The sequence below is a fragment of the Carya illinoinensis genome, chromosome 1 (genome assembly GCF_018687715.1).
Source record: "Carya illinoinensis cultivar Pawnee chromosome 1, C.illinoinensisPawnee_v1, whole genome shotgun sequence".
In the NCBI taxonomy this organism is placed as follows: domain Eukaryota; kingdom Viridiplantae; phylum Streptophyta; class Magnoliopsida; order Fagales; family Juglandaceae; genus Carya; species Carya illinoinensis.
Window position 1 is genome coordinate 53,298,783 of NC_056752.1, and position 26,040 is coordinate 53,324,822.

Consider the following 26,040-nt stretch of genomic DNA (forward strand, 5'->3'; position numbering starts at 1 on the left):
ACACAATCTCTAAATATGGTAACAGTCTATATTTTCTTAATTTTTATTATTTTATTTTTTATCAAATATTTAATATATAAATAATGAATAAAATAATTAAATTAATTAAAAAAGGATAAATTCAAAAAAAATATTAAAAAATTAAAAAAAAATGGGATAGTGGGATATTAGGAAGTTGTGTAGATTTTTTTCCAATAAATTAATCCGTGCCATCACCAACCTGTGGCCAGAAATTGAGCCAAGTGGATCTTCCACCTGCCTGACAGCAATTCATTACACGAGAGTCCCAACTGGCCACTCCCACCTGGCCGACTTCAATGTAAGTAATTTGAATTGGAAAATGCTAGCACCACTCGTCCACTCAAGTAAATTATGGCCCAAAGAATAATAAGAAATTAAAAAAAAAATCATACTTGAGCCCATAATCCCATGCCTATTTCATAGTAAAGCCCATAATACTCTCTCTATTTTAATTTTTTTTTAATTTTAATTTCAAAGTAAATGTTAGCATATTTTTTATGTCACTTATGTAATAGATCTTGATTTATAAGAGATGTGATATTATAACTTCTAATCAAAATCAAATATACTATTTGAGTAGTATTGATTTATGTGGATGATTTATTCATATTTTTTGCGTTTTTCCTCCATGGTTTATTCCTATAAAATGTGTTATATTGTATTTTTAGAATAAGCAACAATTCTCATTTTCAAATTTTCATATAATTTTATTGTATTCCAATTTTTCATTTAAATAGAAGAGAAATTAATATATATTAATTTTAAGACATAATAATATTTAAATTTTTTAATAAATCTCAAAGATATATCTATCTAAATTGCATCTCAAAACTCGACCAAAGATTTTAAGATAAGGTGATCGAATGGATGAGGTTTGATTTTAAAAAATAATAATTTTATATAAAAAAATTTACACTATTTATTAGTTATATAGTATAATTTAATTTAAAAAATTTAAATCATATGTAACGTAAATAAACAAACCAACGCTACTCTCTAAAGATCTCCGAAAATGAGAGTGAGAGGAAACGAGCTCCGCTCAAAGTCACGTGGCAACCATATAAACATAAAATGATGATTTTCTCGCTAACCAAACAAATAAAATCCCACCATACAGACGACTCCCGTAAATCACCCCGGAAGAAAAAGCACGAAACCCAAATACATCCTACCTAACGATTTCGTTGGTACTTGTCCCCTCTCGTTACTCACTCCAGCTTACTCTGAATTCTGAACTTTCGACCCCCCTCTCGTTACTCACTCCAGCTTACTCTGAATTCTGAACTTTCGACCCTTGAAGATCCGCCAACAATGGCGGGCCATGATCTTTCCTCCCCTCTCCTCCCTTCCCAGGCTTCCCATTCCCAGCACCTGACACTCATCGTCAACGACTCCGACTTCGCCAGTAATTCTAACAACAAAATCACCACCAATGACGACATTGGTAATAATAAAGGTGGTTGGAGTTCTCACTCTCACAACAACAACAGAAAACCGTTTGACGTTATAGGGTCCAAGGGGCTGGAAGTACCCGGACCTACCACGTTGGACCCGTTCCGCAACGAAACTCTGAGGATCGTCGGTCTGTACGAGTGGGTGAAGATCGTGGTTTGCTTGCCGATTGCGGCGGTGAGGCTCGTTCTGTTCGGAGTTTGCTTGCTGCTGGGGTTTCTGGCTACGAAGGTGGCGCTGGAGGGTTGGAAGGACGAGCATAATCCCCTGCCGAGGTGGAGGTCTAGGATCATGTGGGTCACTAGGATTTGTGCCAGGTGTATTCTCTTCTCTTTTGGGTAAGTTGCTTTCCTTTTCGTCTGGTTTTGAATACTTGTGATGTAGGGTTATGATTAATCCTGGTCTCGTTTGGTTGATGAGCAAATGGAGGAAAAGACTGAAATATAGACTTTGAATTTCTATCGGGTGGAAAACTCAAATTCAAAATCAAACAAGTTGAGATTTTTAACAGGCTCTGTTTCGTCAAGATTACATTCGTAGTGAATTTCTTCTGTTTGTCTTATTGAAGTGATTATTGTTTTGTTTGGGTTCTTGCGTGGTAGAATTCTTTTCTATCTGTGTGATTTTTTTTTTTCCCGTCGCCTGCAGCTATCATTGGATAAGACGGAAAGGAAAACCTGCTCCGAGGGAGATTGCTCCAATAGTTGTATCTAATCATGTGTCATACATTGAACCTATCTTCTATTTCTATGAATTATTCCCAACCATTGTAGCAGCCGAGTCCCATGATTCCATACCATTGGTTGGAACCATTATCAGATCGATGCAGGTAATTCATTTCCAAAATCAGTGAACCTAAGCGTTTTACACTTGAGTTGTTAACCAAATAAACAGAAAGTATGATCAATTTAGTTCCAATGAGTTGGAAATTAATAGTTGCGATTTCTCTTATTCTTATACGTTCTCAGGTGATATATGTCAATAGATTCTCACCGTCATCAAGGAAGCGTGCCATTAATGAAATAAAGGTAGAAAGCTTCTGGAATTTTTATGTTCTTCCTGCTATCCATTTTCTATAATCTTGTGAATAAAACTCATAGTTAGTTCAGCACATCATAAAGTTCATTGCTTAATCAGTGTCTAAGTTGAAGCTTCTGTTATTGAAATCACTTTCCGTATGATGGAATTGATTGTTTTTGATTCTGTACTTTGACTCAGCTTCTTGGAACTCTCGGATTTTAGTATGTTTTTCTGTTTTCTTATGGTTTCTTTTATTTTATTTTTCTGGTTGATTTCTCTGGTATACTACGGTTTCACTCGTCGCTGATGCTTTTTATTAAAAATGAATAAATAAAGGTAATGCCTTGGTCCTCAGTTTCACTCATTGCTGTTGCTTTATATTATAAATGAATTAGGTAATGCCTTGGCCGCCCTAAGAACTTACTTTTAGTATGTATTGAATGTGAATCTCATACCCGAGTGAGATTCCCGAGTCGATGCACTGTAGTTTTCTGTCTATGTTGTAGATTGTATTGCATTTGACCATTTGATGTATGCCTTCCTAGTGAAACTTATGGGCCATTTTTATTATCAATATTGCTTTGCTCTGAAATGTTTTCAGAAGCCCTATAAGCTTAGCACAAGGTATAATGCACACCAAACCTGAGTTAATAATCTTTTTAAGGTTGCTTTAGGAATAACATGCAAATGATTTTATCAATTTATAAGCTATTTGATACAGAAATGTGCTTTCAAGGATCTGAATACAGAGAAAGGCTTCTTGCAATGGATTTCCTCGATTACTATTATTCCCCGAGGGTACCACAACTAATGGAAGGGTCCTTATCTCGTTCCAACTTGGTGCATTCATCCCAGGATACCCAATCCAACCCGTGGTTGTCCGCTATCCTCACATACACTTTGACCAATCATGGTGCGCTTATCTTATGTGGAATTTCATTTTGGTGCTGTCACAAATGGAATCTTACTAGCTTTGCATAATATGGTATGCCATTTCAATGTAGGGGGAATATCTCTTTGGCAAGGCTTATGTTTAGAATGTTCACGCAGTTTCACAATTTTATGGAGGTATGCTGTTCTGCTGGAATTGAAGTTTGGTTTCTACATTTCCTTGTTTTGAAAACTCTATATGGATCTTTGCTTATAAAAAGACTATTGAGATATTTATTTTTACATGAACAGGTGGAATACCTTCCTATAGTTCCACCCGGCACTAATGAAAAAGAAAGCGCTATTCACTTGGCTCAGAAGGTGAGCTGCAACTTGTAATTAGTTTATTTAGGCGTTAATTTTGAACTGTCAAATATATTTGGTAGTCTAACAATTCTAGTAAGGCAGCACAATAGTATTGCTTACATTTTTATTTTTTGGCTTATCAAATATATTTGCCTTACTAGAATTTGTAAATGTTTTGAACTTCTACAGTAGTGGGTCCTTTCAGTTGACTTCTATTAGTTTTGATACTAAGGTTGTGTTTGGTTAGCCAACTCATCTCATCTCATCTAATCATTGCAACTTTTCCAACTTCCAACACAAAATATAATAAATAATTCAAACTTTTTCAAATCCCAATTCAACTATTTCAAATCCCAAAATAATAATAATATTAAAAAATAATATTTTAAACTTTCATCTCAACTCAACCCACTATCCAAACCGGCCCCTGATATTCATGGCTGTTTGAGTGAAGGGCTTTCAAGTTCTCAAAGCATGTTTGATTTCTATTATTTTTTCTTTAATATTTATTAAGGTTTTAGCCAAATTTGTTCTTATTTGTTCCTTTACCTTAACTGAACAAACTCATTCTCAGATTTATCACTTGTAAATTTATTAGTGCATGTTTGGGATTGTGGTGGAAAATATTACTTTTAACTTAAGGCTTATAACTTAGAGCTTAACGTAATAAGTTCTACTATTAAAAAGTTATTTATTATTTGGGATCTGTATGACTAAAACACTTTTAAACATATTAGATTTGTTTGAAAACAAATTTAAAAAAGCACTTTTTGAGATAGAAATGTAATAAAAGGGCATATACTTGATAAAAATCAAATATTATAATAAAATAATAACAAAAATAGTCTAATAGATTTTTCAGTAATTATAATGAAAAAGAAAATCTGTTCAACGATGCATAAGTGATAGGAGAAGAATGAAAAATATTGATAGGCAAAGTCATGAGTAGATTATACGAGAATAATGAAAAATATAGATGGACAAAGTTATCATTGTGTTAAAATGATGAGACTCATTTTGTAATGTAAATAGAACGGTAAAATATGGATTACTTTTTCTGAAGTGCTTCTGATAAAAAACATCACTTTGATGCTTTTGTTGAAATGTAGCTTTCTATTTTTTCTTGGTTTATAAGTAATTTGATGTAAAACTACCAAACGGACAAATTTTATCATTTAAGCACTTTAGATAGTTCTACTGCACTTTTTATACCTCCCACCGCAATCCCAAACAAGCCCTTATTAGAAGGATATTTTCATGCACTGATTTTTTGTGCTTAGTGCTTTCACATTTGAATTGAAAATACATTAACTAGATATCTATATTTTTTTAGCTCTAAACCATTAATTGTAGGCATAAGCATGGATGTATGTAGAGTATTTAGGATCTTAAATTGAAGCATGGAAATGAATGTGTAAATGCCAGTTATGAATTTTTGTGGGTTTGTAGGAAAGTTCTCCTATATGTGTTTTTTTTCCCCCCCATTTTCCCATTACCTGTAAATTATCAGTAACAATCAACCATATGGATGTATGCAGACTAGCCATGCCATTGCAACTGCACTTAATGTTGCACAAACGTCTCATTCCTACGGGGACTTAATGCTTCTAACGAAAGCTTTGGAGTCAAAACAGGTTTGCATTTCTTGCCTAATATTTACATCCATTACAATCTATCTAGCATATAGGTGCCTTTATGATCTTAATATTTGTTCTTTGCCCAACAATTGGGAATCTGTTGATATGGGCTAAATATCATACCTATGATCGTAAATGAACTTTAAATTTGAACTGCACTTCAAATCTGAAATTATTTGGCTAGGCAACGAGAAATCATGAAATGTTTTCCATCATATTGGCATACGACTAAACAAAAGCCTCATCCCCACTCCCTGGGATTTGACTGCCCAAATCATTCTTTCACCCTGCTCCACCGGTTATATCTTCTGAATCATTGACAATTATGTTGTTCGCTGCTGTGACATTAATGTTGGCCTCACCACTGTACATTAATGACACTTGTTTGCTAACATGCACTGCATGTTAATATTTTAATGGGTTTCATAATATTTCTGATCGAATTTTAAAGCTTCACATGTAATTAGTGAAACTCAACAATATTGTTTGCTAACATGCACTGCATGTTAATATTTTAATGGGTTTCATAATATTTCTGATCGAATTTTAAAGCTTCACATGTAATTAGTGAAACTCAACAATTGTAGTGTTTGGTACTCATGTCGGTATCATACTATTTGCAGGAATATCCTTCGAGTTATATGGTTGAAATGGCTAGGGTGGAATCGGTGAGTCCTTACACCCAAACGCCTCCCTGCAAATCCTTTATTGTACATTATAAGTTTAGGATTCTTTATAAAGGTTTCCCTTTGTTTACTTGGTCAAAGTATGTTTTCCTTCTTTATTTCTCCCCCATAATTGGTCTCATGAAGACAACTTTTTTGTTTGTGTGCGCTCTCAAAATTGTGGCTGATAATACATACTCCTCTGATTCGTCTGTTCCCTTATACCACTATTCATATTGAGTGAGTTTACCTGAAACAGTACCTTCTTAGATCCCTTTCTTCATGACACAAGACCTGCTTATCAGTCTTTTGTTATATAATGTGCATTTAGTGTACAAGTACACCATGATTAGTTACTTCTAGTTGCTGCCTATGCTAGAACTCACAGAAGGCCAGTCTTTTATAAGATTATTCTTTTAATAAGTGATAAGAATTTCATGGAAAGGTGCATTCCAAACACGCCTTTTATAAAAATATTAATTAGTATTGCTTAAGTGTGAGAAAAGGTTCCTACCGATAAAAAAAAAAGTGTGAGAAAAGGTTCCTACTTGCCTAGTTGCCTCATATGGTGTATTTGGGGGGAAATGAATGGTAGAAGATACCTTTATCGGAAGACAGCAATAGCTTTCTTGTCAACAAAAATAGACACGCTTTCAGCTGGAGGCAACAGGGCTGTTAAGACTAAGATAGGCTTGATTCCTTTAAATTCAGATAAAGGAAAATGGAAGATCGGATTCGGTCCTGTCCCAATAACTAGATCCAGGACAGCGTGGCGAGTCAAAAGAAAATCTAGGTTATTTGAAGTGGGGTCTACGTCGGATGTTGGTGTAAAGAATGTAGTAATGGAATGTCATTCGTCTCAAGTAACACAGGATAAACCGTTAGGCGGTGTTACACCCTTGCCCAAAAATGATGAAGGAGATGCAGGTTCTGCTGAAGTTGCTCGTTTAGGGTCGCCTGAGGTGAAGGGACTTGCTGTCATCCCATAAGCTCTAATGGGGACGGAAAGAAACAATGGAGTTGATGAGGAGGTACGGGACTTGTCATTGGTGCCTTGCGTGGAAGAAAGTCCAGAATTGGGAATGCAATTGGTTAATGTGTCTAAGGATAATGTTGCTCCCCTGGTCTCTTTTCCTCTGATAGCGGATTGGATTTTGCCTAAAGTTAACGAAATTCTGCCTTTCGTGGGGATTTCACATAGAGGATGCGAAGACCAATTCAATGAACTAATCACCGCGATCGAGGCAAGCCACACCCCTGAAACCAAAAGTTTCAAGAAAAACCGGGAGTTACAGCGTTTTTCTGGGGCAATTAACTACGACACCGAGAGAGGTAGCTCAGTTAGAGGGAAGTCTAAAGGGAGAGCAATGTGAAGACAAGAACCACAAGGGGTTGGGGTTTGGCTTGGGTATTAGTTATACGGGAAACAAGGGGTTGAGGTTCAGTGTAAATTTTGGGTAGTTTTGGGATTAGTGTATTGTGGGTTGTTTTTGGGTCATTAGGGGCGCTTTATTATGGGTTAGGTGTTTTCTTGTATAAGTTCAGTGTACTAGGTTACCCCTTTTGATATATAAATATTTTTACTTATAAAATAAATAAATAAATAAATAAAAGATAATAAAAAAAAAAAAATTTCTGATAGTTACTTTTTCAAGACCAAAAACAAATGATGGAGGAACTTGGGACTTTCCTTTTCAGTAATTTCCTCCTTTGGATAGCTTCTACAGACTTCAATTAGCTTAATTTTCATGATTATCTTGTATCTCTCTCTTTCCCGGCATACATCTTTCTTGTAGACAACTTGTGTACTTGGATTGCACCTCTAATGATTTTTGTATTACTTATCAACAAAAGAAACTATTTATCACTGTGATTACTTGCTTTATTGCTTATCCCATATATAACCGTCGAGTTGATTGTTTATAGTTTTTTTCAAAGCACTTGCCTGATTGGAAGCAAAAATAAATAATGTCGTTCTCTTGCTTTGCAGTTGTTTCGTATAAGCAGCTTGGAAGCTGTAGATTTTCTGGATAAATTTCTGTCGATGAATCCAAACCCAGGGTATAGTTGACGCATTTTCTTACAAATAGACGGAAAGTTGTTTCAAGTTGTTTCTTTTTTAAGCTATCATGGTGAATAGTTTGCATGGGTTGAATTTGTTGACTTTGATGTCATCTTTTGTATTCTAGTGTCAATTTGAAAATTTGAGTGTTTATATCATTACACATTATCAACGTGCACAGAACATTAACTAGACTAGTGTATGCCTTAGCCTTAGGAAGTGCAGAATCATATTGCTTATGATAGTTTTTAAACTTTTCCTTTTCTAAAGCCTTTTCTTTCCTTTGTATCAATTCTTTAATATGCACATAAATTAGTTTTTTTGCTAGGTAATATGCACATAATTAATAAACCGGCAATATCTTTATGTTAACTGTCATAAATTGACTCATAAAATGCAACTAAATACTGTATTTTAAGTGCCACTCAAAGTATTTCAAATGCAAGAAAATAATTTAATTTTATATTTTCAGATAACCCATTACTTTCTCACAATTTAATCATTTTTGCAGTGGTCGTGTTCAATTCCACGACTTCTTGAGTGTTCTAAGACTAAAGGCTTGTACCCTTTCTGAAGAGGTTAGTGCCCAAATAAATCCTTTTTTTTTTCTTTTTTTCCTTTTTATGTCGGGAAACCTCTCCAAGGCAGGGCCCTTCGTACCCACCCCTGCAAAGTAAATCTTGGTTCCGTGCACCGCACTCTCGGAAGTTTCCCTACATGGAACGGGTTAAATTGCTGGCTTTTCATCAGGGGGTGTGGCCCCAAAGGATGGTGCCCAAATAACTCTTTCAATAGTAACAAGGAAATGTTTAGACTAGATCATATCGATCCATGATTATTTCAATTTCTTGTAGTTGGAACTCCGGAATGATGTTCAAAGTAAAATTCTTACATGTGAAAATGGATTGGCAGATTTCATAGATTGATGCTTCTACATGCCACATTGTTCTACAAAATTATTTTCTTTAGAATGATTATCTTCTGCTATGGCTTCTAATACCAGCCACAACTTGCGTAGGTGGTGGTCAGTAGATTCCCAATTGTTCTTCCATTGGTGACTGCTTAGGGTTTCCCCCCACACTCTTCTCTCTTGACTACATAACTTAAGGATCAATCTTTTCCCGGTTGATGTTATTGTAGTATAGCATTGTTAGGATTTTTTTCTTTAGCTCAAACCAATATGCTCTGTGGTAAGATAGAAATAAGCATAATGAAATATGCAGAAGCAGATGCCAGTTTCTGGCAAGGATAGAACCCCTAGGGGTTGGCTCAAGTGGTAAGAGGTTTGGTCTTTGTATGCTCCTTCCAAGTCTAAGTTCGAACCCTTGGGTGCAGACAATTTCTAAGGGCCATCCCTTGTATTACCCAAGATACACTTGAAAGAAACTCTTTGTCGAGTGCTTGTGCACCCTTGAAATTAGTCGGGACTTTATTCCAGACACCTGGTGCCAATAATAAAAAAGAATGGTTTATATGACTTGACTTAACACAAGCCTTAATCACAAGTAATTGGGGTCAGCTAGAAGAACCCTTTTCCACAAATTTCCTCTTCCTTGATAAAAACTGGTTTACCTGTTTCCATTTTTCTTGTAAACTGAATTAATTTTGGATTATAGATATTTGCATTTGTTGATGTGGAGAAGAATGGAACGATCACATTCAAGCAGGTAATTCTCCGCCATCTCTCTCTCTCTCTCTCTCTCTCTCAACCCATCACTTGTTTCTTGTTTGGTGTCCTATGCAAGCAGAGCTAGGTTCAGACATGCATATCAACGTGGCAACCATGTTTTTGGGTCTAGGTTCTTCTGAACTTTTTTCCCTAAGCTGTTCTTAAGTTGTTTCTCTATGCCACTAGTGCGTATTTAATAATTCCCAGAGGCCCTAAAAGTGAGTAGTATCTTTTGCTCTTCGTCTGTGTTGAAACATCTAGCATTGCAAATTTATGCTTATTGTCACGCTATTTGAGTAGTTGTGATTCTATTATCTATTCCGTGCAGTTCTTATTTGGATCAGCACATGTCATGAAGCAGCCATTGTTCAGGCAAGCTTGCGAGTTAGCCTTTGCTGAATGCAAGGCTGGAGGACATGATTACATATTAGAACATGAAGTATGTTGCTCTTTCCTTTTATTTCTTTCTTATTTTACCTTCCCTACCTATGTTTAATTGGCATCTGGCTTGTATGTTCTCGGTTTCTAATTGGTGTTTGGATCAGTTGGGAGATTCTCTTAGACCTGCAATTCCAGACTTGAATGCAGATGAGGTGAATAATATACCATCTATCCATGTTATAATTACCCTATATTTTCTTTGGTTTGCTTCCTTTTCTTCTTTTACAATATCATGTCTATTAAATATATTGACGTGAAATATGCTTCCATTGTCTGCATAAAATAGCTTCAGTTGTCATTCGTAACATGACCTGAACTTGGTAATTAATGCTGGTTAACTTGCAGATCCATGGGCTGTACAATTTATTTGATTTGGATAATGATGGGAAGATCAGTAAGGATGATTTTGATTCCTGCCTAAAAAAGAACCCACTGTTGATAGCACTTTTCTTACCTTCTTTGCTGCACAAGGGCTATTTCAGAAGCTGGTGATAGGCTGCTGCCGGATGAGATACTGTGATGAATGAGTTTTACATGCTCTTATATTTTAGATCTTTTACCGCCGTAATTGTTGGCTCTTGTTTTGGGTGGGGAATAGAGAGGGGAAGGGGACATGGGACCAAAATCTCCTTCTAAAGCTCAGAGTGAGATACAAATACACAGATAAATAGTGTTATTGCATTTATTATTAAGTATTTGATGTTATCGGGTATCAATAAATATTATAGATCTTACTTTTGAGAAATGCTTTATGTCCCAATTGTGAGTCCCGAAAAAAATAATTTTTTCTTTCTTAGTAATTAAAGAAGTATTATTTTAGTGATGTTGTGAGGTTTTTTTTTTCAAAAAAAGGATTTAAGAATATAAAAAAATGAATGAAAAAATCACAAAAAATAAATTAAAAAACATTATTCTTCTCGAGATCGAGCTCATGCTACATCTTCGGTGGATGTAGCATTGCAATTACTTTTATGTATCTAACATCTCAATTTCAGCCCTTGAACTCTCTCATAAGGAGACTAGGAAATTCAAACTGGAGGCACTTGGGATATTTTCAACTTTGCCCTTAAAAATGTTAAAAACATAGTTTCAATCCAGTTGGTTTACGTATTTATCTGTTTTTTTTTTTTTACAATAATTATTAATTAAGAGGGAAGTTTTTATGGTCTTTTTTTTTAAAAATGATGTGGGCAAACGGCTTGGGGAGTCGCCGCATAGTTGATGCCAACGTGTTATAAATGAAACGGTTCGTTTCATACAAATTTGTAAACGCACCATTTTATTATTTCAATTTATATCTTCTTTTCCATCTTCAGCCTCCTTTTCCCTTTCCCCTCTCTTTGATGTTCCCATTCCCTTCTACACAGTAGATTCCAAATGAAATTGAAGAAATAGTTGGGAAAAATAAAAAAATAAAAAGTTCCCCCACACAACCGTCATCTTCCTTGCATGAGGAAAAAATATTCCAAAAACAGGAGACTGAAGAAGATTACAATCTTCTTCATTAACAAATCCAACAATAGAAATTGCAGAGAAATATATCTAGCTGAGAAACCCAACAGCAAAAAATAGATTTCGACGAACACAAGTCGAGAAGCAGATCTAAATCCAGGAAATAAAAAAGCCTTAGCTTTGCAAACATTTTTACCAAATAGAACAACAACACAAATTAAACACCCAGATTTACATCCAATAAGACAAAAATAAACAGAAATAAAAAAAATATTTTCACATAGTCGTCTTCGTTTAGGCGATGCTCATCATCTTTGTTTACCTTTACTGTTATTGTTGGTGTTTTTTATGCTCAGAGGAAGGGAAGCACCTGGAGTTGATCCGGAGACACCCACCAACGAAGAAGACAACCTCTGCATTTCTCTTTCTTTTTTTTATTTTTTAATAATAACTCGACTGACATGGCTTAGACCACTGCCCCTCGGTTGCATCTCGCAACTGTCCCAGAGCTGTTTTTTAAAACAATCTAAATTTGTGTTCCTGGCTCTACATTAATTATTAATTATATATTTTTATGGTTTAAGTTTTTATTACAACATATAGACGTGGCTCGACTCCTCCGAGATTGCCTTGTACTCCATTGCGATTATCTAATTACGAAGAAAAAACAGCCGGAAATTATGAAATGTATATTTATATTTACTATAATGCTGGAAGGTGTTTGTGGGCACGAGAGAGAGGGATGCTACACAATTGGAAAGAAAGAGCTGGAAGGAGGAATCATTTACTTTGGGCTGACTACTTCGGCCCATGTCCATCCTTACTTTGGGTTGACTACTTCGGCCCATGTCCATCCTTGGCTTCAAAGTAGACAATCTGTTCTCTCTCTCTCTCTTTATGACTCGAAACATCTTTATATGTAAGATCTATAATTTTTTCAACCTTGTATAAATACATCTAAGTTCATTTTAATATCTAAACACGTGATCTAAACTTATTTTAGGTGAGTTTCACAAAACTCATTTCACCATCTCAATTCATTAGTATTTATAAAAAACTTAACTCGTATTAACTTAACTCAATATCTAAACGGGAGTCACAAATATGAATATCACCTCATACCCTGGATGGTAGGCCAAATCAATTATTATCGCTGTCCTTTGTTATGGTTTGGAAAATGAGATGAGAATTTTTAATTTTAGATGAAAGTTTAAAATATTATATTTTAATATTATTATTGTTTTGAGATTTAAAAAAAATTGAATTATTTATTATATTTTATATAAAAACTTGAAAAATTTATAATGGTAAAATGAAAATTTTATATTTAAAATAAGAATTTTGTGATGGCCAAACCAAACCATATAATATGGCCCATTTAGGTTTGAGTAAGTAGGCCTTTATATTTTGTTGGAGAAATTCCAAAGGCACGGGTGGTTGGGGGAAAACATATTAGGTCTCACTGTTACAGCTGTGTTGTGGTGTGGACCATTACCTTTTAGCATTGATTTTTTTTTGAAAAAGTCATATGTAAGAAACAAGGGTTACATCATCATAATATGGTCGTGAAATTGGTGAAAGACAGCATATATACCTCTTTATCATTGCCAGGCATGGCTAATTATGCTCCAACGTGGAACAAATATAAGGTAGCAGATTCCAGTTACCTATGATCTGCTGAATGATGAATAAATTATATACACGCAAGGAAAAAATTCTATTCATCATTTTTACATCATACACTAAACATAATTTTTTTAACTATAAACTTTTTTCCCTTTCCAAATGTATAACGTCTAGATGATAAGTAGAATAATTTAATTTATCTAAGAAAAATAAAAATAATTATAATGTGTGGAGATGATAAATAGTAAAGCTCTTGTCAGTACTTTTTTGTTCGATCCATCAATCACCTTTTAATGATTTTTAAAGGAGATATGTATGAATGACCTTTTGCTTCCAAGTTTTGGTAAGCTAGTTTGTATTATACAGTACTCTTAATGTATTCCTTTTTTTTTTTTTTGTCTTTTTAAGAAGTTACACCATCAAGTGCTACTAAAACTAGTAATCAACAACTTAGACTGTCAGATTTTAATAATAATTTGAACTATCAATTAAGATTTGAACGTTAATATATAGCAATACTAGGGCGGCAGGGCGAGTACACTATATTTGATCATGTCAACATATATTTTTTTCATCTATATCGCCTAGTTCATGCAAATTATGCATTCAACTACCATCTTGCTTTGTTGCCTCCTTTGTACATGATTTTTTCCCTCGAAAATTCAGTGATATGTATATGCTTTCGAAAATGTTAATGATCATAAAAAATTAGGCCTTACCCATTAATATGCATTGAAATAATTTAGTTCAATGATATGATGCTTTCCATTTACAGTACAGTACTTGAATTTTGGGCACCAGCAAAAGTGACCCCAAAAGTTTGTTTCTCATGCTAGTTTCTAAAACAAATAATTGAGTTCTAATGCATATAGTTATGTTTACATATTTTTTACGCACTCTACTGATGTAATGATCAAAATAGTTATTTTATATTAAAAAATAATATAGCTAATTATATTAGTGAAACGCGTATAAAATACATAAAAATGAATATACATAAAATTTTTAGAAATAATTATTGAACCAAAATGTTAATAGTTGATCAACACTTCTAAAATGACATCCAAACACAACTCAATGCTTTGAGCCCAAAAAATTTGGAAGAATAATACTACATATAGTCATTTTTACATATTTTTTACGCACTCTACTGATGTGATTGGCTGTAATATCTATCTTTTTTTTAATACGCAACCAATCACACAAGTAGAATGCATAAAAAAGTGTAAAAGTAATTACAGATATAATTTTTGTTTTATATATATAAAGATCGTGACGAGAAACTTTTTCCCTTTTTTCCTCCTAAATTGAAGTCAAACGTTGTATGATTGATCAGTTAAATTTCTAGTGTAAATGCAAACAAAATTCATCCTTTTATGCTACACGATCGCATGCATAAATCCACATAATATTGCAGGAGTCACGTAGGCATCAGAGTTATTGACGTTCACATGGCACAAGATATATATTTTCTTGTCGCGTATCTAAATCTTTAATAGATGATTTCCAGCCTAACTACCAAGGAGTTAGCTCGTTTTGCTTATGTTGCACGATCTCTCTGGCATAGAAGGAACGCCTTCCTATATGAAAGGCACTTTGCACATCCTACCAAGCTCTTTGAAAAGGCTGTCACAGAGTGTCATTTATATCAGCAGGCTATACAGGCCCTGGTTCATAAACCGAATCCAGTTGCCTCTCTTGTAGTTCGATGGGAATTACCACCTGCTGATTTCATTAAATTCAATTGGGATATTACAGTCCAACAAACAACAAACAGGATTGGTATTGGCATTGTCCTTAGGGATTGTGGAGGGGAGGTGTTGTTGAGTTTAATGAAGCCTCTAGTTTTATGTTCTAATGCTGCTTATGCTGAAGCTCGGGGATTATTTGAAGTTGTGAAGTTATGTTCTAAGCTTGGCTTTACAAACTGCATGTTTGAAGGTGACTCTCTACATGTTGTGCAAGCTATTAACACTCAAGGCTCCGAGGAGTTTATCCACAATCCTATTATTGCTGACATTAAACAACTGATGCATGGAACAAATTGGAGTCTGCAACATGTGAAAAGGGCAGCTAACCAAGTTGCACATAAGCTTGCTAAGGAAGCACTATTTTTAAATGAAGAAAGACTAGAATATTGATTGTGTTAATCATGTTATTTCAAATCTTGTAATGGCTGATTGCCACCATTATCATTAATAAAATAATAGTCTTCCTCTAAAAAAAGAAAAAGACTAGATAATAAGTACTGCATAGAATGATCAAAACGTGAATGTCGTGTGACATATATAATAATTAATAATCCTAGTGAAAACCATTCCACACGTGTCTTTTCAGGCTAACCCATACAGATACAGAATGCTAAAAACGTGCAACATGCTGCGGTTACGTACCCTCGTTTTCAACTTCACGAGTGGCCATTTCTTTCTTTCTTATGAGTAGTACGTGTGTCGACGGTATGGCATCTCTCTAGGTGTGCATGCGTGGGCAAGAGAACTCAAGAGATCATTGAATTCTAACCACGTACGTACAATATGCATACCCCACGTGCATTATTTATATATATCGATCTTTTCATCTACCTTTGGTCTATTGTATTGAATAAATATGAGTGTCATGTTCTCCTAGATCGTGATCGTGATCGTGATATGCATGCATGAATATTGAAGTCTATGAATGGAAACATTTTGTATGGAGTTTAAAGAAAATATTGTGTTTGGGTGTTGAGAATACTTCAACACTTCTTAGCATACTCTATTACTATTCATTACTTTATATTTACTTTTTACTACTATTCAATATTTTATTATTATTTTTTATCTATTTTTTTTATTACTATTCATAATATATTTCAATATTTTTTAACATTTCACACTACTATTCATTACTATTAATCATCGATCAAATAAGCAGCTGTCTTGTAGTCGAATCATATATGCAATATATAATAATTTAAATAAAAGAAAGTCAAATGGTATTTAATTATATTTCTTCTGATCATATATGTTATAATGACGTTATCATAATCAAAATATCTATAGCTGTAGTAGTACTCAGGCCGGGCAGTTTGAGAACATCAATCCCATTAGATTATTGTTTTCTTCTTCGATCGATTTCGCTTGGCAATATAACTGCTTTCCAATATTTTTGAATATTTTTAGATATTTATTCTTAAATATAAAATATTTTTTAATTTTAAATATCTAATTTTTTTCATCTAATCATTACTTAATTATTATAACTTTTTCAAACTCTTAAACAAAGCACAAAAAATAATATAATTTTTTCAAATATCAAAATAAAAATTATATTCAAATAATTTTTTAAATTTATGATATTTTTACTCTAAATTTTTTTCTTATTTTTAAAAACTTAATAAAATATCTTAAGTCAAACTATTTTACTATTATTCACATAAAATATATTATGAGACATTCTAATTATTCAAATAGCTAAGAGTATGGTTAAGCGAGTCAAAAGTCTTGTGTCTTTTGGCTTGATCTTGATCTTAATTTCATGTTTGGGGAAATTTTGAAACGTGCAAATTAATCAACTTATATAGATATATACACACACACATATATTTATGAGAAATGATATTTGCAGTCATGGTTGTGCAAACGACGTGCAGTCATTTTGAAAAAAATAAATTAATATGGGACCCACATGAAAAAAAAAACTAACTTTGTAATCGTGGATCCCACTTTTTTTTAAAGCGATTGCGCGGCGTTTACAATTTCATGACTGTATGTAGTATTACTCTATATTTATATATCTTAGCTATTAGAAATATTTAGAAATGTAATTTAATTTTTCTGCTTTTTTTAAGTAATGAATTATAAAAATCTCAAATATAAAAATTTTAGACAGTTTTTTGTAAAATAGTGAATTTCATCATGAGAAATTATAAAAAGAATTATCTTTTTTTAAATAAGATCTAATTTTTGTTACAAATGATCTATACAAAATTTGGACAATTTAAACTCGTATTTAGCATTTCTCAATTTTTTTCTTAATAATTTCTTAATTAGGTGAATTATATGAATCGATATATTTGTATTTTAAATGAATATGTGATTTTTTTTTAAATAGCTAAATAGTTTTAAAAAATGTTGAAAGAAATAGTTAAAAAAGAAGAAGAATTTCAAGCGATCAGTGAGGATTCCCCGTGAGAATCCTATGTGACGTAGCAACGTCCCTCTAACAAAATTAGGGTGTAATATCAAGGGCATTGTTCTCAACTGCTAATTAAGATCATGTTTGGTTGACGTGACGACACGAATGAGCTAGACAGCCTCAAATGTGAATTTAAATTAAGGCCTGGTTTGAATACATAGTATATATATGAGATGTTTTCATTTTATTTGTACTATATAGTAATCTTTTCTATCCAAATATACTATATTTTATCTTTAAATTTTAAAAACATCTACTTAAAATAAACAGTAATGAACTGTTTAAAGAAAAATACGTGAACATTATATAAACGATGAAAATCTAGCATGAACAGTAGACAATTTGGCTAACTTTAAAGAGTGGGAGGCACACCTTTCTTCAAATTTTAAAAATTAAAAGCCATCTCATTTCATCTTATTATCCAAATATATTTTTTTTTTTACAAATTATTTCATGTTATCTCATCTCATCTTAACTGTATATTCAAACGAGGTCCAAGGCTTGGTTTAGATACACAGTACATATGAGATGTTTTCATCTCATCTGTACTATATACTAGTTTTTTCTATTCAAACACACTATATTTTATCTCTAAATTTTAAAAACATCTACTTAAATAAACAATATGTAAACAGGAAAATCTGACAATAAACAATACATAAATAGTGAATAGTGCACAATTTGGCTAAAAAATAAAATAGTGGAACCCATACCTTTTGTAAATCCTAAAAATTAAAAATTATTACACCTCGTCTCAGAGCATTGGTATTAGATTGACTATCTCAATCTTTAAAATTTGAAGAATATGTAACTTTTTAACTTTTAACTAATCACTCAACACTTATAATCTACATTGGATTAGCCATCACATTCTTTATAATAATAAAATATTATTATTTTTTATTATTTATATTTCTTTAATAAATTTTTATTTTTTAATTACTTTTTTATTTTATTTTCCTAATCTTCAACAACCTCCAACAACCATATTCATTTTCATTTTCAAAATCTAACAATATATAATATAATAATCTCATATATACATAGATGATAAAATCTCATATGTAAATAAAAATTTCATATGTACAATCCATAAAAATCTCCCACTATAATATAATAATCTCACATATATATAGATGATAAAATGTCATACGCAAATAAAAATTCAATATGTACAATCTATAAAAACTTCATATTTATAATCTATAAAAATCCCACATCTATATTCTATAGTATAATAATATCAAAATGTAACAAAATAATATAAGAGAAAAAAGATGAAATTAATAAACAATTGATATAGACTTGCTATAAGACTTTTCATATTTGAAGAAAAAGATGAAATTACTGTAACTTATATTTGGGATGAAAAATAATTGGCTAATTCAATGTAGGCCAACTTTTGATAAAATGAGTTAAATTTAAAGATGAAAAATAATTTAAAAAAGTCAATGTAGATGTTCTCACTATCTATACACATTTTTTTTATAAACTATTTCATTTTATCTTAATTTAAAAATTTTATTATTATTTAAAATATTTCATCTCATCTAAACTGTATATCCAAACGAAACCTTACTTAATCACTAACTATAAATAAATAAAAATAAAAATAAAAAAACACGTCGATAGATGATTTCGGTTCAAATTATACGTGAACTCAGTGTTTTCATTTGTTAGGGTATTCTGATCACCGTCTGAGATGCGTCCTTTATATTTATTATATATTTATACTATTATGCCCCACTTGAACGAATGTAGTACTTGTTCGATCCCACCCAAGTAATTATAGGTAGCTAGATGGCAGGCTGGATCTTTGAATAGCCAGTTCCCTATATCTTCATGACATCTTGTTAGGTTATTCTTTGATACAATAGAGTCATGTGACCAGTTCCATACTCATTCAAATGTAAACATCCTTCAACTTTATAAATACTTTTCTTTTGCTTACGCAGTTTATACAAGACAAGATGAGAATTTTTATTAAAAATTAAATAAAATCTTATTATTATATAATTTTTTAATATTAATTTAATTTTAAAACTTAAAAAAATTGAATTATTTATTATATTTTTTTATTAACTTTAAAAAATTATAATGATTATATAGGATGAAATAAAATAAGATAATTTGGTCGTGTAAGAACATCCTCAACGGATTAACCAAAGTTAAATGACATTTTTAATAAATGTGAGATGATTTTGACTTTTGGTTATTCTATTCATATAAATCCTCGCATTGAAATAACTATTTTTTTATATAACAATAAAATAATATAAAATGAATTTAACTTTAACCATTCACATTAAATTTTTACATTAGATTATCTATTTATTCATTATTACATAATGAATAATTAATAATTAAAAATATATTTAATTTATTTAAGTATTAATTTTATTATATTTTACCATCATATTTCTTATATATTAATTAATAATCACATTATAAATAAAAAAGAGAATGGCAGGTACGTGCATTAAGAGTTACTTGCACTCTTAACTAAATATGCATATGCGAAAAAGGAGTCTCATTTAATAATTATGGACCAAAAGTTAGCTACAATAGATTATGCAAAGTCAAAAAGTTTAACTTTTAACTATAATATTTATAAAAGTAAAGTCAAATTTAGTATAAACTATTCAATGACTAAATATTTAGTTTATTTATTTTTTAGTAACACTCTCTCTTCCCTTCGTCAATGACTCAAAAAACTGTCCCTTTTTTTGGCTTTTACTATATCAATCAATGCCAACAATGGTTATTAACATTATATTGAATTTATTTGTTGGCATTTATATTGAGTTTTATATAAGTTTAATTAGACATTTGTTGTTATTAATAGTAAATGACTATTAAAAATATAATTTTTTAACTAATAATTAATTAGAATATGATTACTAATTAACGTATAATTAATAGAATAGTAAAATATGATAAAAATAAATATCTTAAAAAATATATTAAATTAATATTATTTTTTATTATATAAAAATTAAAAAGATAATTCAACATGGAGACTTATGTGTATAAAATAGTTAAAAATTAAATTTAACTTATATTCATCAAATATGTCTTTTAACTTTAATAATTCATCGAGAATGCTCTGTAGACATTTATTTGAAATTAGTTAATTTACTTGAAGTCATGTCCACTAAATAGTTAATAGGCTAGGCTACTTGAGATATTTTATTGGCTGGTATTGAAATTGACGAACGATGTGAACCAACGAAAGCCCAACGACTGGTTCATGACCCCCGGATCTTCTTTTTTTTTTTTTTCGATAGTTAACAAAGTAAGTATTAATAAATTTATGTTTTTTGTATTTAAAAAATTTTAAAAATAATAAAAACTTACATTTACGCTCATTCGGTGCTGTATCGCCGATTTGATGATGTCCCGTCCTATATTATTAAATCACTTTCCCACGTGCCGTGCCATTAACTTTCATATATATATATATATATATATTAGAGTTGAGAGAAATAAAATATAAATAATTAATTAAGCTCATTTTAGATGTTGAAATATTTTTATTTTATCTTATTTTAATATCTAAATGTCATTCGAATGCACATTTTTTAATTTAAAATTCTTAATTTTTATCTAATTATTATAATTTTTTTAAAATTTTAAATAAAATAAAAAAATAACTCACTTTTTCAAATTTTACAATAAAAATTATATTAAAAAAAGATTTTAATTTTATAATATTTTTATTCAATTTTTCTATCTTTTTTTTAAATCTCATAAAACATCTCAATTTAAATTATTTTACTACTATTTACAAATTATTTTATTATTATTTACAAATTTATTATCTCATTATCTAAACAATACCTAATAATTGACAGTTGAGTCATCATTACCAACTATACATGCATGATATATAGTTGTATCCACTATCGTCCACCTGAATTTGGATGCACTACAAAAAAAAATTAACAATTGATCGTAAAAGCCTATTTTTGTTATAGTGATAGGGAGATAAGGCATTATTACTTACTTTGAACTACTTTTTCATAAAGAAAAAACAAAAGGAGTGACGTAATTAAAAGAGTTTGTTGAAAATCTAATTTAATTTAGTTATACGATAAATTATACATAAATAGTTGAGGTAGTCGTGTCACACGTAATTAATGTAATTCTAATTAGAACTGAACTACCTAATTTTCTATGTCGATTTAGTTAGTTCGTGTTTAATGTAATTAAATTCAACACAGACTCGTGCAACTTCCCTCTCACAATTCAAACAAATTAGTTCCCGATCGATCATTTTTCTTCTATTTGTACGAGTTTGCCTGTTTTTCTCCTTTGCATGCATGCATGCTGAAGTACTCGCCGACACCAACATCAACAGACCCCCAACAACCACTCTCATATAATTGTATAACCACACGTAATCATTTAATAAAAATAAATAAAATATAAAATTTATATAAAAAAAATTATTTGAACATATATATGAATAGTAATAAAATTATTTGTCAAAAATAGTGAAATAATTTAATATTATTCACAAATAATTTCAATTAAAATGTTTTATTGAATTTTGAAAATAGAGAGATAAAAAGTTGAATAAAAATATTATTAAGTTAAAATATTGTTTGAATATAATTTTTGTTTTTAAATTTAAAAAAATTATGTTATAGTTTTATATTTTATTTGTAAGTTTATGAAAATTGTATATGATTTTGTATTTGGGTATTAATTAATTAGATAATGATTATATATAAAAATTAAAAAGTATTAGTGTTTAAGAAGAAAATATGTGAGAATATTTTTTTTATACAAACAACAACTTTAAGATATTATATAGCAATTATGAGTCTTCAATACAGGGCAAGAAAATCGAAGAAGAGTTATTAAAAAAATAAAAATATATAATTTGTTAGATCTTTCGTTTTTTGTTGCTATCCTCGAGTCAAAAAGAAAACAAAAAAAATTGGTGATCAGACCAGAGCCGTACGTGTCAAAACCTAATCAATGGATCCTTTTTTTTTTTTGATATTAATGGATCCTTGTTAACTGTTTCAGTAAATCGTACCTTTTATTATTTAATGTCATCTACCATGTTATAATTGCGGGCACGTGCCATATTTATTAGGAGAACGCTCTAACCAGAACCATAAATTGCAAAATAAAGAATGCAGTACAAACAAATTGTCAAAATTGATTGTGAGAGAGAGAGAGAGAGAGAGTATATCAAGTAATTTTTGCAATTATTGACCGGAATAAGGATTCGTAATGACACATAGTAACTACTTTGTTTAAAAATAATGATGCTTGGTTACATGATTGTTCCTCTCAAAGTTACTGATTTGATATATTTTTAATTTTTACTTTTAAAAAAAGTGACTATAAAAATAGAATAGACCTCGAAATTCATGAAAATAGAAGGAAAAAAATAGATAAAATAATAATGAATTAAGAAGAAATTATGTTCGACTGCTTGTATAATGAAATAAGATAAGAATTATGTAAATAGTAATTAAATAATTTGAGTTAAATTTTTTTATTGGATATTGTGAAGAGTAATGCTATTTATTATCTAAATTCTCATTATTTTCTTATTATTTTATGATATGGTATTATATGATTGTAAACTATTTATTATATTTTATTTATAAACCTATCATTTAATGTCATATTATCGGATAATGAGAAAATTGATAATGAATATATTTTTTTATTAAAAAATTTTAAAAAATTGAATACAAATATTATAAAATTAAAAATTTGTCTTAATATAATTTTTATTTTAAAAATTGAAAAGGTTATATTGGTTTTATATTTTGTGTAAAATTTTTTTAAAAAATATAATGATTATATAAAAATTAAAAATTAAAAAAATATTTTATATTGTAAGATTATTTGAGAAAATAATTACTAAACTGTTTTTTTTTTTTTAAATTTACCAAACAATTTTGAGTTGAGATAACCATGGCCTAAAAGAAAAGAGAAATGCCATTTGTCCTGAATGAGTGTCCCGAATTATCTTTTTTAATATTTAGTGATTAAAAAGTATTTTTAAATAATATTATGATTTTTTAAAAATATTTATAATGATTTAAAAACTGTATTAAAAAAAAGAAATATACTGCTGGAGATACTTTTCGGATAAATTATTCCGTACTTGTAGCATGACTCAAAAGAAAAATTGATGGTAACAGAGTTTGAAAAAAAATACATAAATCAGAGCTGTGAACTTGTAAGTTGTAATTATAATATATATATATATTTTTTATGTCGGGAACCTCTTCAAGTTAGGGTCCTTTGGACCCATTCCTGTAAAATAAATCTCGGTTCCGTGCACCGTATCTTCGAAAGTTTTTCTATACAAAATTAGTTAAATCGCTAGCTTTTTATCGGGGGGTGTGATCCCAAAGGATTGTTTGCATCCATGAGGTGTTGAACCTTGGACTTTGAAGGAAATGAGACCCCAAGACCAAGGCCTTCACCACTTGAATCCTTTTAGATGAAATGAAATGATTTTAAATAAATTATAAAAAATAAATAAAATATTAATTTTAATATTTATTTTATTTTAAAATTTTAAAAAATTAATTAATTAATTATATTTTATATAAAAATTTAAAAAAATTATAATAATCATATAAAATTAAATATTTTTCAAACCTAAATTAGGCCTGAACAACATGTGCCGAGATCTAATCTGGCCCGTAGGACGAGATAATCTCCATGAAGTGAAATATAATTTAAAAGAGAGGGAAAAAATTGAGAGTGCACGCCAAAAGTGGTCCCCCCCGGGGGCGCACCCAAAACTCAAGACTAACGTGAGAGGGCGAGTGAGCATCAAACCCACGCGCAGTTACAGACGGGTGTCGGCACCACACACGTTGTTACATCAGAGACATCGACAACATCGATGTGGTCACGTGTACGAAATCTTTGGGGGAACGAAAAAATATAAAATATTTGCAAATAATAATAAGATGATTTATAAATTAGTAATATTATTTATTATTTGAAATTTTAATTTTTTTTATCATTTTATGGTATATTATTAGATAATTATAGATTATTAATTATATTTTATTTATAAATATATTATTTAATATTATATCATAGACTGATAAGAGGATGATGATAAAATATATGATAAATAAATTTTTTCTTTATAAATAATAATGAGATAGTTTGAGTTAAATATTTATTAGATTTTAAAAAATAAGAGTGAAAAAAGTTGAATAAAAATATTATTAGAATGTAATTTTTTAAAATTATTTTTGTTTTATAATTTAAAAAAGTTGAATTATTTTTTGTTTTTTAATTTGAAATTTTGAAAAATTTATAATGATTAGTTTGGAAAAATTGTAGTGATTAGTTTGAAAGTGTTTGTGTTAGAATGATATTTGAGAAGAAAATGAAATTAGATAAAATGATATGAGATAGAAACTTTTTCCAAACATCTCCTAAATGCTAAGTGGAAATTGATATTATTAGACATTAAATCTATAAATATTCATAAAGTAGTTTGTAAATAATAGTGAAATAATTTGAATTAAAATATTTTATTTGATTTTAGAAGACGAGAAAGAAAAATTTGAATAAAAATATTATAACGTTAAAATATTATTAGAATATAATTTTTATTTTGATATTTGAAAAAGTTAAATTATTTTTTATGCTTTATTCATAAGTTTGAAAAAATTGTGATGATTATGTAATGATTATATGAAAAACTTAAAATTTTGAAATTAAAAAGTGTTTGTATTTAAATGATATTTGAAAAGTAGATGAGATGAGCTGAAATAGCTATCAAACGAGACCTACGAGTTTAAAATGAGAGTATTGCCATTTTTATGTCTTTACACAACATACTATTTACGTAGTATAATTTGATTTGTAAGTCAATATATTTAAAATCTAAATCTCACAAATCATATATTATTATTTAAGTGATATGAATGTTGTGCTAGTAAACTTATTCTACTTTCTCAACTCACTACTATTTATAAAAAATTAATTCAAATTAGTTCAACTCAACATCCAAACGCAGACTTAGCCATTCTCTTTCCTCGTCATATTTAGTGAAAAATATGTTTTTCAAATGGTTTTATATAAATGATTTAATATGTTTATTAGATAATTATATTAAGTATAATATACTAATAAATATGATTAAAAATAATAATTTTAGAATTAATAACAACATTCATTCGAAAATAGAATAATTTAAGATGAAATTTTAAAATATTATTTTTTAATATTTTTATTATTTTAAAATTTTAAAAAATTGAATTGAAAGTTAAAAAATTTTAATTATTTATTATATTTTATATTAAAAATTAAAAAAATTATAATAATTAAATAAGATAAATTAAATTGAATTAGGTTAGATTTGATAAACAAACGCTGTCTTAATAGTTTACCCCATAAATGCAGAAAACAGTGTATAGTTCCTTAAAAAGAACAAAAAATCAGAAAAAAAGAAGTAAAAAGGTTGAAAAAGAAGGGAGAATATCTGACGCGCCACACAAAGGTACAAGGTCACAGGCTTACAGCTGAATGTGGGAACTGGTCCGCCCTAATGCCATTGCCAAAACTGTCCCCCACACG

At 30.1% G+C, this 26,040-nt stretch overlaps 2 protein-coding genes across 2 annotated transcripts; both read left to right on the forward strand.

Annotated features, from left to right (window-relative positions):
• The first annotated feature begins 1,021 nt into the window (after positions 1-1,021).
• On the forward strand, positions 1,022-10,948 carry LOC122286168 (lysophospholipid acyltransferase LPEAT2). The gene is given in 15 exon segments (XM_043095398.1): positions 1,022-1,811; positions 2,122-2,302; positions 2,442-2,501; positions 3,243-3,406; positions 3,498-3,561; positions 3,676-3,744; positions 5,268-5,363; positions 5,990-6,034; positions 8,022-8,092; positions 8,605-8,671; positions 9,710-9,760; positions 10,091-10,201; positions 10,308-10,355; positions 10,549-10,677; positions 10,679-10,948. Coding segments are annotated over 15 exon segments (1,680 nt in total). The 5' UTR covers positions 1,022-1,332; the 3' UTR covers positions 10,724-10,948.
• Positions 10,949-14,780: 3,832 nt separating this feature from the next.
• On the forward strand, positions 14,781-15,422 carry LOC122301084. Its single transcript, XM_043112172.1, has one exon. It carries the CDS (start codon positions 14,781-14,783, stop codon positions 15,420-15,422), a length of 642 nt encoding a protein of 213 aa, XP_042968106.1.
• Positions 15,423-26,040: the final 10,618 nt, after the last annotated feature.